Source organism: Gavia stellata, chromosome 16 (assembly GCF_030936135.1).
Source record: "Gavia stellata isolate bGavSte3 chromosome 16, bGavSte3.hap2, whole genome shotgun sequence".
In the NCBI taxonomy this organism is placed as follows: domain Eukaryota; kingdom Metazoa; phylum Chordata; class Aves; order Gaviiformes; family Gaviidae; genus Gavia; species Gavia stellata.
In genome coordinates this window covers 3,660,608-3,673,946 of record NC_082609.1, presented here as the reverse complement: position 1 = coordinate 3,673,946, position 13,339 = coordinate 3,660,608, and the positions used below count along the sequence as shown (strand labels likewise).

Here is a 13,339-nt window from a genome sequence, read left to right as displayed (position 1 = left end):
GAAAATCCCTCCACAGTCTGGCAGGACTACACACCCACGTGTCTGTGCCAACAAATCTGCCCAGCAGACCATGCTAAGCACTAGTGCCAATGGTCAAATTCCAAGTTGAGGTACTTGCCCTCCGCCGAAATGCACTAATGGATTTTAAGAATGTGCAGTGATGTAACAGCAGCGATGCAGGCAACACCACGCTGTGATATTTAGAGACACCTGGGAAAGGAGAGACAACCCAGGACGAGCATTTCTGAGAATTACACATTTTGACTAGGAAATCCTCTTCCCTCTGACTCCATCTGCCCAGCTGGCTACAGTTGGAGAAACGTTCGAGAAATGCTTCCACGTGTGGCCAGCCAAAGGAAGGGGACTCAGGGTCCACACACCCATCCTGACCAACACCTCCTCCTGCAGTACAGATGCTGCAGGGATGAGTATGGGAGATGACGATGGTCGTGCAATCAGAGCACGGTCCTGAGTGATCTGGATCTATCGGTACTTCTGCAAACCAGAGCCCTGCTCCACGGGGCAGGGCAGGTTCCTACCATCATCTGGTTCACGCCGTTCTTCTTGCATCACCTGCATCACCTTGCATCACCCCTACATCAGTGAGAGGCACCGAAATGCGCTCAAGATCCTGCGCTGCGGCAATCCATGTGATCTCTTTTGGAGAGCCTCAACAAAGATTTCTTCTTCAAGGTCTTTTGTTCAACGTGATTACTTAAAAAGACTGAATGCCCGCTCTGGGATGCCCAGGCAAGGAGAAAAACAACAGCAATACTCACCCATCTCCTTGAGCTCCATATTAACAAGTTCCAACCAGCAAGCATCGAGCTCGTCCAGGTCATAGCGGCTCACTCCTTGCAAGTAAGTCCTCGTAGCTTCCGAAATCTCAGAGCCAGGCAGGCTACTAGGTGAAACCTGTGAAGGCGAGTTCTCCAGCTGGGGTATGATCCTGGAAGAAAAGAAGGAGAGGTTGAGAAAGAGCTACAACTTCCCAAACTATCCTGTTTCTTGCCATGGAGGTGCGACCACGCCGTGTACAAACCTGACTCTAAGGAGAAAAGCAAGCCCAGCAAAATCAAAGGGGTTTTGTGCACCCGGTGTCGTCTCCTGTGCCTCGGATGCTCCGAGGACCACAACCTGGACACAAGCACTTTCCCAGAGACTGCTGGTCTGGGTACTTTACATGATGGTTTTGAGTTGGGATGCGTCAAAACAAGCTGATTTTCAGGAAACACTGGGCACAGCCCAGCTGCCAGCTCTCGCTCCTGGGACCTCAAACCTGTGCTTTTCCCAGGGTCACAGAGAAAAGCGACATGGGGAGGCGGCAGCGCGGCGGCACGGCTCCGGCACTGCGCCTGCCGCCGAGGACCAGCCCGCATCCCGCTGTGGCGTGGCTCCGGCTCCCGCTGGGCTGGCTTCCTTTGCGGTGCCACAGCCACCCGCCTCGGGCGGCCATCAGGAGGGGAAGGAGTGGTCTGGGAATCAGGAATTTGGGTTTTGGCCTGTGCCTCTGTCTGCCTCAGCATATTCTTTCCTGCAGATGGGTGGCATAACACCAATCCCTTCAGAAATAAAATTGGTATCAGTGCTGCCCGCGGGCTTTACCACCGCATCTCATTCTTCCTGAACACCCACTGATGCTTTTCGGTACAACCCAGCCCGTGCCTCGCACGGCTCCGTGCTGCAGAGCAGCCCCGGGGAAGCACCGAGCAGGCGGCTCTGCGCCAGGCTCTCCACGGGAACACACGGGCTCTTCAACAGTTCTCCAATTCCCCCCTCACACCATGAGAAATTAAGCCATTTTTCCACTTTGCGTGGCTCCTTTCTTCCTCCCCGCCTTGCATTACCACCAGCCTGGTGGCAGCAGCCTCCTACGTGTTCGGATTCCTGAGTCAAATAACTCAACCTACAGCTACAGCCGCCGGCATCAACCACGTGTTGCTCCCCCTGATGTTAGAGGGCTGTTTCTCCCCACGGGGGCTTGCGGAGAGGCTCACGCAGGAATACCACATCAGGGCAGAAACAGCCTGTTTGGGAGAAATACACTGTCCTGCCCGTGAAACTGGGAAATCTGATATGGAAAGCACATGCAAGCACAGGACCAGGGCTGTTACGAATAGCGATGCTCTTGCCCGGAGCCAGCGGTCCTGTCGGCGAGGGTGGACCGCGGCAGCAACCCATCCCTGCTCCATGGCCACGAAGGGGTATCCCATACCCTCAGAAAGGCAGGAGGCACATGGGATAAACACGCGGACAGGGCTACGGCAAGGGCTTCTGCTCACCACGCCGCCATCTCAGCCACGCTGCCGCCCCAGCTCCTTCCACCCTGCGGGCAGGAGGGCGGCACGCCGGCACTGGGTTTGGCACCGCCGCGCGCTCTGCGCCCTGTGAATATGAGACTCTTTGCCCAGCGGATGCATTTAAGCGCAATGCTCTGTCCTAGTTACATTCGGAAACGTGAGCTCAGCCAGCGCCTTCTCCCCGCTGCGCTCTGCCCGAAGCGCTCAGCGGGAGCAGAGGCGTCTGTTGAGTCTCTCCAGAGGTCTCCAAGGACCGGAGGAAGCCCCAGCTCTGCCAGTGCTTCCCGTCTCGCCCGGCCCGGGACCTGACCGCAGGAGAGACGAGTTATAGTTTGGTGACCAGAAGTCGCCCAGCTTTGCTTGCTGCCTTCTCCCCGACAGTCGTGGCCGGGCTCTCCGCTTCCAGCCCCACTGCACCAACGTCGACCGACGGCTCGCACTGACAGCTGGCCCCAGCACAGCTCCGTGGCAGCTTTCCTTCTCCTACAGCAATAGCTCTACCATTCATCTACGGAAATTAACTCTTCACAGGAGAAAAATGAGGTGTGATCAATATGATGGTCTAAATACTGATAGCAACAGTGACTCCTCCAGCCGTTATCTCCTCAGAAACAATTACTGCTGATTTACTGGGGCACAACAAGAGATCGGATCCCGGTCCTGGGCTGCCCAGACGAGATGCCCACCCCACTCTGTGCAGGTATCCACGCCCCAGGGCACCATTTGCAGGCAGAAGGACCCCTGATTTAAAACACCCTCCAGCCAAGCCCCTGCGACCGAGCCCTGCGCTGCAGGCAGCCTGCCTGCTGCCCACCGCTGCCGGACGCCTCCAGCGTGCCGCACACCTTTAGTGCCCTCTTCACACCGTGCCGGGCAGCGCTTCGGCAGGCTCGGCAATGGAGAACATCCCACGGTGGTCGGCGAGATTTGTTCCGAGCGCTCTCTAATCACAACCACAGGGACGGGGAGAGGAGCTGCCTCATCTGCTGCAAATTCCCTGCGCAGAGAGCGAACAGGCGCTGGCTGTCAGCTCTTCTGCCTTTTCTTGGCAACCCTGCGGCAACATGCATGACGCTTGCCATGCACACGTCAACAGTGTCGCGCGTAATGACATGCAAGCAGAGGACAAGCTGGAAATGAAAAGCAGCCTGTGGTGCCAGCTGACAGATCTCTGCGAAGCTGAGAGCTGGAGCTCGCTGCAGTATTTGCACAGCTCACGTTTCCTCCCCAAAATACCACCTCCCGGCACAAATGTCAACACAGAAAGACACTGCAAAGAAACAAACAAGCAAACAGCAACCCGCTGCAGCACGTCATCTCCTTCCAAGCAGCTCCTCTGCCATGCAAAGCCCGAGGACCCAACCCTGCTCTGGCACCAGCGCCGGCTGGGAAGCCCGTCGGCCCCTGCAAGACTTTTATCTGCCTTCTGTCCTGATACTTAAGTTAATGTCAGAGCATCGAGTGCCTTGTGCTCTGTGATGTGTCTGGGGCAAAGCCATCGTGTCCATCGCGGAACCAGCTCAGTCTTGGTACCAGATGCTCCAAGGTCTGTAAGCGCCAAAGGAAGAAACTCATGCACAGCTGCCCTTGGGAAGGGGACCCTACCTGCCTTGCCCAAGGTTGGGAAGGAAATCTGTGGCAGGGCAGGAAAATGAACCTGGAATTTCGCCAGACCCAGACACATGGTTTAATTGCTGTCCCCGGCAGTCACGACCATTGGAAGCCCTCCCAGAGCCACCAGTGGGAGAAGCAATAATTTGATTGCACAGAGAGGGAAACATCAAGAAAGGGGCTCTTTTTGCCTCTTTTGCCTTACTATTCCCACCAGTAAACTGAAAATAAAGATGTGCCCCAATGCCCTGAGGACATCTCCAAATTGAAACTAACCCCATGAAAAGACAGCTCGCAGTCCCCAGATTTTAAAAGGAGCTCACTGTAATCTAGGACAGGGCTTGGGGATTCGGTAACGTCTGTATTTAATGCAGACAGCAGTAATAACACTGAAACTATGCCTGCTCCGATCAGGCTTCAGGATTCTCATCTAAGGAGCTCCCAAACCCCTAAAATACACAAGTGGCTGGTGCAACGTGCCTTGGCCCGAGGACCAAGCCCAGGTCCAGCTCAGCTTTGCCAAGCGCCCAGCCCTCGGTGGGTCCGCAGGCAGGCTGGGCACAGCGGTCCTACGGGAGAAAGCTCAAAGCTGTCGAGAAAAGAAAAAATCCTCCAACTGCAATGAATATTCCTGTTGGAAAGAACTGCCTGAGCAGGCACAGGGACAGCTCCGTAAGCCTTCATTAAGCCGAGTTACACAAGCTGTTCGCCGAACAGCCGGCTGCCGCAGGTGAGAGTCTGACACAGGGCCAGCCGGGGATGCTCGGGACGGCGGGAGAAAGGAGCCGCTATTTTTAGCCTGGCATAAAAGCGCAAAGCTTAATGCTCTGTGTACATACCAAAGGGGCCGCCTGAACAGGTCTTTCACTGTATTGACAGCCACTGAAACGCGCTCGGTCTGATAAGGATGCTGATGGTGACCGGAGAAATCTCTTCGGGGTATCTATAACGTGGTACATACGATACTGCCCGCTGAGAGCCGAGCCACCGTGTTGCCGGTGCTGCCGGCGTGCAGGACGCGGCGCCCGCCCAAGCCTGGGCAAGTCAGCCCTGATGTGTGCGTGCAGGCTCTGCCTTCTTATCGCAGGTATCACCTCCTGGAAAAGGACTTTTGCTGACCCTGACGCTCAGAGATGGGAGACAAGTGACTCTCCCCAGTCACGCAGCTGCCTGCCGAACGCTACCGAACCCCCCCGAAACCTGGACGGGCGTTTAGACGCTCGGGTCCTGGCTTTGCGCTGATGATGCAGAGACCACAGGGAGCTTCATGGGGTCACTGACGGTAACAGCACCGCCGGCACGAAAGCTCGATGTTCAGCCCTTCCTAACACCATGCCATTAAACGGAGTTTGCTTTGGTTTAACGGGAACTGGAATTCACGCAGCGACTCTCTGCTTCTCACCATGTCACTGATGATGAAGATCAAGTTAATTAAGATACAAAGATCTAACGGCGCGCTCCGCATGCTCGCTGGCGCTCAGTTAAAAGGTTTGAAACGTGCCAACGCAGCGATGGCAGGTGCCTCCCCCCATCTGGAAACACACGTTATCGGGAGGGTTAACCAAGTGCTGCAGCACTCGGCTACCGCAGCCCCGCGCTGCCTGCACGGCTCCTTTCTCACCGCGGTTTGATTCTGTGACTAATTATTAGTCCTCTAAGGACTAAGTATTAATACGAAATGTATCTTAAAAGACCCACTGAACTTTACTTTCGGAGTTTCCTTTTCACGGGCAGGACCCCGTGCCCCCGCGCTGATCCGGCAGCACAGGCTGGCATCCCACGGCATTAATTCAGACTCGGGGATGCCGGGACACGTTCGTGCCATATTCTCGCCGTTTCAAATACCAGCAAACTGAGGAGGCTAGAAATTAAATAAGTAAAATATTTCTTTATTATTAAAAAAATAAATAAAATAATTATTTCTTGTGCAAAAATAAACTGCACAAAGAAGGCGCCTGGAGGAGAACTTCTAACCTGTTGTCCGTAACCAAGGGAAGAGATGAAAAAGGAAAGGCGTCCCAAAGGGTCCACGGCCCACCGAGCCCCTTGGTGTGAAACCTGCCCCTATAACCAGCCTGTGAGGCCAACGCAGCCATGGAGGAGGGAAACGCACCAGCCGGAGCCTCCCCAGGCGATGCCCACGCCGGGGGGACGCTGCGCCCCGGTCCCAGGAAGACTAACGCTGCCATCAAGACCTTACCTGCAGATCACAGGCGCCCAGCGACGGCCAGACCCAGCGAGGCTGAAACCTGATGTAGGGTACCTGATCGGAAAGCAAAAACTGCAGGTTCAGGGTCTCTTACACTCATTTTCTGACATGAATTTTACAACTTTAGCATAGCTAAGCCTGATTTGCACCGGTGGGAGATGAGACTCCAGCGCCATAGGGACAGCCTTTCGTCGGGACACTTTGCCCTGTCGGGTGGCTCCAAGCCGTGACTCGAGCGGTGCCGATACCTGCTGCCCAATGGCACCTCAGAAATAACCGCAAAACTGGTTTTTTATGCAGCGAGCAGCTCGTATAACCCTACAAAGACCCACTGGAAGCCTGGTCCAGATCAAACCCCTGACTCATCTGCAGCACTTGGTTAAACACGAGGTTTTTATGGCTCGCAAACAATTCAGCAAACCGTAGGAGAGGCTACGCCTGCTCCTATGAGTGTCCCTCCCGCTCCGGGGGTGCAGGAGGCTGCCCAGTGCCGGGGGCTCGCACGGACCCCCCGAGCCTCTGGGAAAACCAAGCAGGACGCGATGCCCGGAGGGGCACAGCCTGCTGTCAACTCCTGGATTTGCTTAAGTGGGTAAAATCATGTTCCTAAAAAGCAGGCCGTTCCTCCCTGACACACGCTAACACACCTGCAAAGAGCTTCTCGGTGTTCAGCTATAAAGATCAATGCCTGCAGAGACAGTTGCCTTGGGCTAGGAGAAGCAGTGGAAAGAAGAGATCCTACAATTTAATGTAAGAGAGCAATCCTTTGGAAAAACCCATGCCCTGACTTACAGCAACACAGAAAACAGACTGTGCTGCGCACCCCTCCTCACCTACCATAACATCAAGAAAACTGGAGCCCGGAAAGCCGTAAGCTTTGTGCTGCCCAAACGCACAACCAGAAAAAGGGAAGAAACCGCCCTCGCCAGCATCTCCTGCCCATTTCCCGCTGGGCTTCGAGAGCTGGGGCTGGCAGGGACGTCATCAGGGCTTTGCTTTTGTGCAGGACTAGGGCTTAATCCCTTCGGAAACATCCACATTTCCAAATAGCTGCTTGGTGGAAAAAGAAGAACCCAGGCTGGCTGATGACCACGTCTGCACACGTGCCACCAACTCGCACAATTTTTGCGGTGAATTTTGCATGACGTGCTAATACTCTTCACGTCCTGGGTTCAGGCATCGCTGATCCCATAGGAACCAACCCTCCTCTCTTGTTTCTAGTCTTGCTTTCTAGTTTTCCTCTCCTATTGCAGCCTCAGGCATGGTGGGGAAGATGCAGGACTTCCTACCTGCTTCAGGACGGCAAGACATCATCGCCCGCGGTGTGATGGGAGATATGGGATGCCCACCGTCATTGCCGGGGCCGTGGCAGGCAGTAGGTGCCCGGAGGAGTCTGGCAATAGGCAGGTACATGCTTGAGGAGATAGTTTTCTAAAGATTGGTGAAAATACCCGTTCCTCACCCTTGGTGAGAGCCAATGGCATGGCTGTGCTGCGCCCTGGCATCTGCTTCGGCTTGGGAGAGCGCCCGCACCCCCTCCGCCACCCAGGCGCTCCATTGATTTTTCCTTTCTCGGAGAGAAAGCAAGAGTCAAGCTCTTCATTACCTCAATTACCAGTTTTCCCGTTTCCCTTTATCAGTATCGAAGGGCTTCTGTCGGCTTGTTTAGAAAATTTTCTCCTTTTTAAAAAAGCAGAGGTAGTCAGGTAAACAGCAAAAGCAGCGCCAGGAAATTCATTACCCGGGCATTTGTGAGGCTGAGAACTCATCAGCCCAGCTCATCTGTGCTGCCCTGCCATCTCTGTTGGGGCCAGCTCCTGCACCAGCAGTTCTCCCCAGCACAAGAGGAACTTCACGTGTCTTCGAGGGTTTTTCCCATTCCCCCAGAGTTTTGATGCTTTAGTTATTCATCCCCAGACTCGGTTCAAAGAGGGCAAGACACACGCAGCCCCGGGCTGTATCAGTCCTGGCATGTTCCAAATAAATGGTGATGGTGACACACGAGCATCCCTGCAGCCAGGGACTCTGTGCAGGGCATGACCAACCAACCCACCCGGACTGGGTCTGCACAAAAAGCAAGAACATGCTCCAAAAAGCCCTAAGTCACCTCTCTCAAGCTGAACTAGAGCAAGAGAGTCTTGGGTAGCAAGCAATCTGTTATGAAGCGCGTGGACGAGGCAAGATCCTGAGCTTCCGAGGCTCTGTGACGTGGAGGGGGCGTTGAGAGAAAAGTCTCGAGCGCGACCCTGGGTTGGGGATGGAAAGCGTTGCGAGGCCGGGGTGACCCATACCCCGACAGGGAATGTCTCAAATGCACCAGAATGGGCCGGCGGCAGAGGATAAATCATGCCAAAGCGGGAAATGAAAACACTACAGAAACAAACGGCATGGCCTGAAAGTTCATTAGTGTAACATAGGTGCTTTACAGAGAATCATTACCCTATTACCGCAACACAAGGATTTTCATCTCAAAAATACCTTAAAAAAATTCAAGCAGAAACCTCTTCGCTGGACCCTGAAGTTTTACGCCAGTAAAAAGCCTGCTTTTGCTGAAAGTAAAAAAGAAACACTGCGCTGCTGAAGAGCACAGCAAACACCATGTTCCCCAAACGATGGCATTCTCGGGGAAAAAACGTGGTCCTGGGCAACAGCTTCTCAGAGATGCCACCAAACAGCTCAGAGAGCTGCGAGGTCCCCTGGCCCTCCGCCTTGCCAGTGCTCTTCAACACCATCCCCACCACCCCCCAATGTCACCCCCAAAGCCCTGCTCGTCCCTCCAGCCCCTACGGCGGAGGATGCGGTGCTGGGAAGGACGGACCTGCCCGGCTCCGCAGTGGCACAGGGGCTTTACCTGCACCTGAGCACCATCACGGAGCCCCCAAACACAGCAGACCCGCAACCAGGAGGTAAGTCACTTCTTATCAGACTTACAAGTCACTGATCCAGAGCGAGTGACCCGGGACGAGGGCAAGGTGTGCCCTCGCTGTGCCATGCACTACTGAGATGACTCATTCTCCAGGCAGGGCTCTGATGGTGGGACCACACGCGTTCCCATCCCAGCCACTGGTACTGGCGTTCGCTGGTGATGTGCCACCACCGAGATGCTGCGGCTCTCCCTGCACCCCCACGGCAAAGCATCACGGAGGCAAAGCCTCCGCCAAGCGCCGAACCATTTGCAGAAGCTCGATTGCTCTGGAGGAGCATTTAGTCCTTTATTTATCCAGCCAGCCAGAGACATGGCATTTAAAAAAAAACACCTGTATCAATCAAGGGCTTATTTGAACGAAAATTGGGATCAGCCTGAAAAGCACAACAAACCTGAGGCCATTAGTCTGAAAGTGGGTCTCGAGGGCACTTGAGGAAAAGGAGTAAGTGGACCCCAACACTCTTGAGGATCACATCTAACCCTGGAGAAGATTCTGCGGTAATAAAATATACTCAGCAAATTCCCATGGTTAATCTCATCTCTGTAAACTGAACGCTTCACTTGGCTGAAGGGAGAAGGCATTTTTTCTATATGCTCCCTTTTAACATGCTAGATAGAAATAATTAATCCTGCGTAGTGTTTCTCTTCCGAAAATACTTAATTTTATTAAAAGGAAGGCTTTAGTCACTCAGCTTTTCTTTACCTACGTTCCAGTCTAAATTAGCCTTGTCCAGTGTCCATAAATAAATCAGCTTAGGAAAGTCAGTGGAAAGATAACTCTGCCAACAACCTTCAGCGGATGCTGATACTGTTCTCACTGCCAGCTCCACTCGCGGGGGAATTCTCCTGTGGCACACGACGACTTTAAAAAGGCAATTTAAAGGGATGATTTTCATTTTCTGTTTATTAAAATAGTATCTAGCAGGCCATTCAGACCAGATGCCCAATCTTCTTATGAACTTAAGCTAATAGATTTTATAGGCGCTATTGCTTCTCAATAGTGGAGCGGAATATAAGATGTCAGGAACAAGAGCCCGGTGGCGTAAGGGCGAAGGAGGGGGTTGCAGACGGTGGTGGACGGACACGGTAAAGAGCTGCAACCCACAAACAACATTTCGTGACGCTCAGCGTACCCAGTCCCACATTTACCGACCATATTACACCTACTTAATCCACTTTTATGGCTATTGTAAAACCATGAGCCAAAAACTATCCTCCCAAAGCTGGGTTCAAAGAAGAAAGGGAATGCCAAGAAGATATTAAATGGGTTTTAGATTTTAAATTAACTGGCCTGATGTTTAGACCGGCATGCAAGCTAGCTGGACCGGCTGAATGAGCCTAAAAGCATCTTTAGGATCCAGGTCTTGGTGCTAAGGGGTGCCTGCGCGCTTCACCACTCCCCTCCTCGACTGAAGATGCTCTAGGTAACGTCGGGGACGTGCCGGTTACCAGCTCAAGAGCTCACAGTCCTGCGGGCACACCGCTGTCACCCCTGGCACAAGCCGCTGACAGGAGACCTGAAACCAGAGAGCCGGGACCCCGCGGGAGGGACCACTGGTACCCGGCGCCTGCCAACGCGTCCTCCCGCACGACGGAGCAGAGGAAGGGCTGGAGGCGGCTGGTCCCAGGGAGGAGAGCAGTGACACTGTGGGTCTGGGCAGGCTGCTGGCACCAAACCCTTTTATTGGAGAACAAACAAGAACCTCAACAGAATTAAAGCCCCGTTTTTAGCTGGCACTGCTGGGACAGCTTGGTGCAGAGAAGTAAGAATTTGCAGTATTTCCTTATCAGCTGTTGGAGCCAAAATCCCTGAAGATTTGGCAACAGCCTTTGCAAATCCACAAAAATTCATATGGACAGAGCGGCCGCAGGCGCAGGGCTCAGCCCGGGGGTCCAAGGTGGGTCCGGGAAGGGGAACCTGCGGTGGCTGTCCGGTCTGGTGGCCCAGTCTGCCACCCCGCTTCGTGTCGTTCGTAGGCTATCCTCATGTCAGGGGCTGTAACAGGCGCCTTTCTAGCAAAAGAAAGTTGATGCAGGTAACCTAACATCAGCCCTTCCCACGTACATCCCAGCCCTTCCCATGTACATCCATGCTCTAGCAAGCAGCCTGGTGTAACCGCACGGTTCGTCACCACCACTGCTGATGGGGGTGACGGACAGCTGGGCTGGCACTACCCCCTGGTATGACCTAAACCTTTAGTAAACCGCTTGTCACAAAAACCTACGCAGGCGGTAACACTTGGCTCAGCTCTGAAGCTCTTGTTTGGCTTCTTGCTGCTGTTTGGGGGGAACAAAGCAGCTGGATTTGTCCCCAAGAGGATCCACCAAGCTCCTGTAACAGAGGCGCCCGTGCCCAGAAGGGAACCCCCGACTGCACAGACACGGGTGGCCAATGCTCAGCCCCGTGAAGGTCCCTTTGTGCTACCCAAGAGGCACTCGGGATGCTCAGGAAGGGTTAATCCTGCTTGCAGCAGTGTCCTGCCCTCCGGGTACCAGCAGCCAGTGAGTGTGGCTCCGGGTGACGTAATGCTGGGTGGCTGCGCAGGCTGCACACCCCATCCCTCCTGCACACCCCATCCCTCCTGCACACCCCATCCCTCCTGCGCTGGAGATGTGTCAGGGACCCCGGGATGCGTCAGGGACCCCGAGATGTGTCGGTGACCCCGGCATCCGCTGCCAGGCAGGGACCAGCCCAGGACATCGCAGCTCAGCTCCACCCGCCATCCCTTTAGCTGTTGTTTTTCCCAGCTGATCCCCAAACGCTCGGCACTTTCCAAGCAGTGAATATTATAAATAATCATTATCAGCTTTTAAAACACCCTCAGCGATCGGGAGCATACAGTGACCGATGCTATGCAGCTCCGCAGGCTGCAGCCCCGGCACCATGCGTGTGTCTTGGCTGGGAAACTCCTTCTGGATCCTGGACCGTCCAGGGTCTCGCCGTTTGGGTTTGGAAATCCCCCTGTGACAATCTCATCTCTGTGCAAAATGTCAAGGAGGGGGTAGGGTAGCTCTTCAGCTGCTGCAGGCGGTTGAGGATTTATACAGACAGGTTCTGGAAGTTTTACGGAAATGCACCTGAAGCTCCAAATTGCAATTAACAGGTGCAGTAAGAAAAATGCTCCGGTTTCCCCTCTCCATCTAAAATCCACTCCGGTAACAGCCTGTAACCAGAATGGGTCCTTCCAAGCCTCTGGAATAATGTAATCCTTTAAGGAGAAAGTGATTCACTATTCTTTGATGTGATAAAAAGAGGAAAACAAGTGAACAGGAGGCACTAAACAGCCATCTTGTTAAACCCAGACAGCTTTTCCAATTTCGTTTCTGAGCTGTTTATCACCATATAAAAAGCCTGATAGTCAGCAGACTAGATAAAGACCAGAGTGTTGATCTCCCTGTCTTTCTCACGTTTATATTCCAGCCTAAATCTCACCGACATTTAGCTCAACGAATGAATTATTTAAGTCTCAACTCTGATTCGGTGCCCAGAAAATCATTTTGATGCAGACCGGAGAAGGGACCTGGCAAACAAGCGCTCAGGTGCAGCGCTGGGAAGTTGCAGAGCAGCGTCCGCCTTCCCGAGGCGGAGGAGAGGACGGGCACCATTTCACAGCCGGGTCCATCTGCACAACTTCTGTGCAGAAGAAAACCACGGCTGCACGGACGCGGCTGCACGGCGATGGCCAGCCAGCGGTTTGCTGGTGGGCTGGCTGGAACAACGAAACGCAGATGTTTTTCTGGTTGACTAGACAAAAGCAGCGTCTGGGCTGGGAGCAAAACCCACACGTAATTTTTGATGCTGTGCAAGGATCTTCTTCGTCTTCCTTTCCCCCGTTCCTCTCTGTGCCATTCAGCCTTAACAGTGGCACCAAAGGCAGCAGGAGGGGGCTCTGACCCTTCTGGCTCCCAAACCCAGCAGCCCCCGACCCCAGGGCAGCTGCAGAGGATGCTCAGGCAGCATCTGCTCCCCGCGGGCGACCAGGGCAGAGCCAGCACCAGCGCCAGCACCCATGGGTGCTGCTCTCCTTCTCCCAGAGCACCACTGACATACCTGATGGCCCTTCAGGGACTCACGTTGCATGCCAACCTTCTCCAAACCCAGCCAGCAGGTCACTAGTATTCTGCTCATTTCCATTTAAGCAATATATATATTGGAATTGCAACTAGGGAAGGCAGGGAGACTTAGGCGTATTTTTTCTGGATATAAAAAGATGAAAAATGTTGCTTCTTTATATAACTTAAGCCAAGCTACTAACGTTAAAGCATCTGGAATTAATTATCTCAGCCAGATAA

The 13,339-nt window shown here is 53.8% G+C and overlaps 1 protein-coding gene across 1 annotated transcript in view; it reads right to left on the bottom strand.

Moving 5' to 3' along the window:
• The window catches only part of JADE2 (jade family PHD finger 2), an 81,971-nt gene that overhangs the window by 37,459 nt on the left and 31,173 nt on the right, over positions 1-13,339 (bottom strand). The window contains exon 5 of the mRNA XM_059825209.1: positions 780-949. Within this exon, the coding sequence (XP_059681192.1) occupies positions 780-949 (170 nt within the window). The remainder of the gene's footprint in view (positions 1-779; positions 950-13,339) is intronic.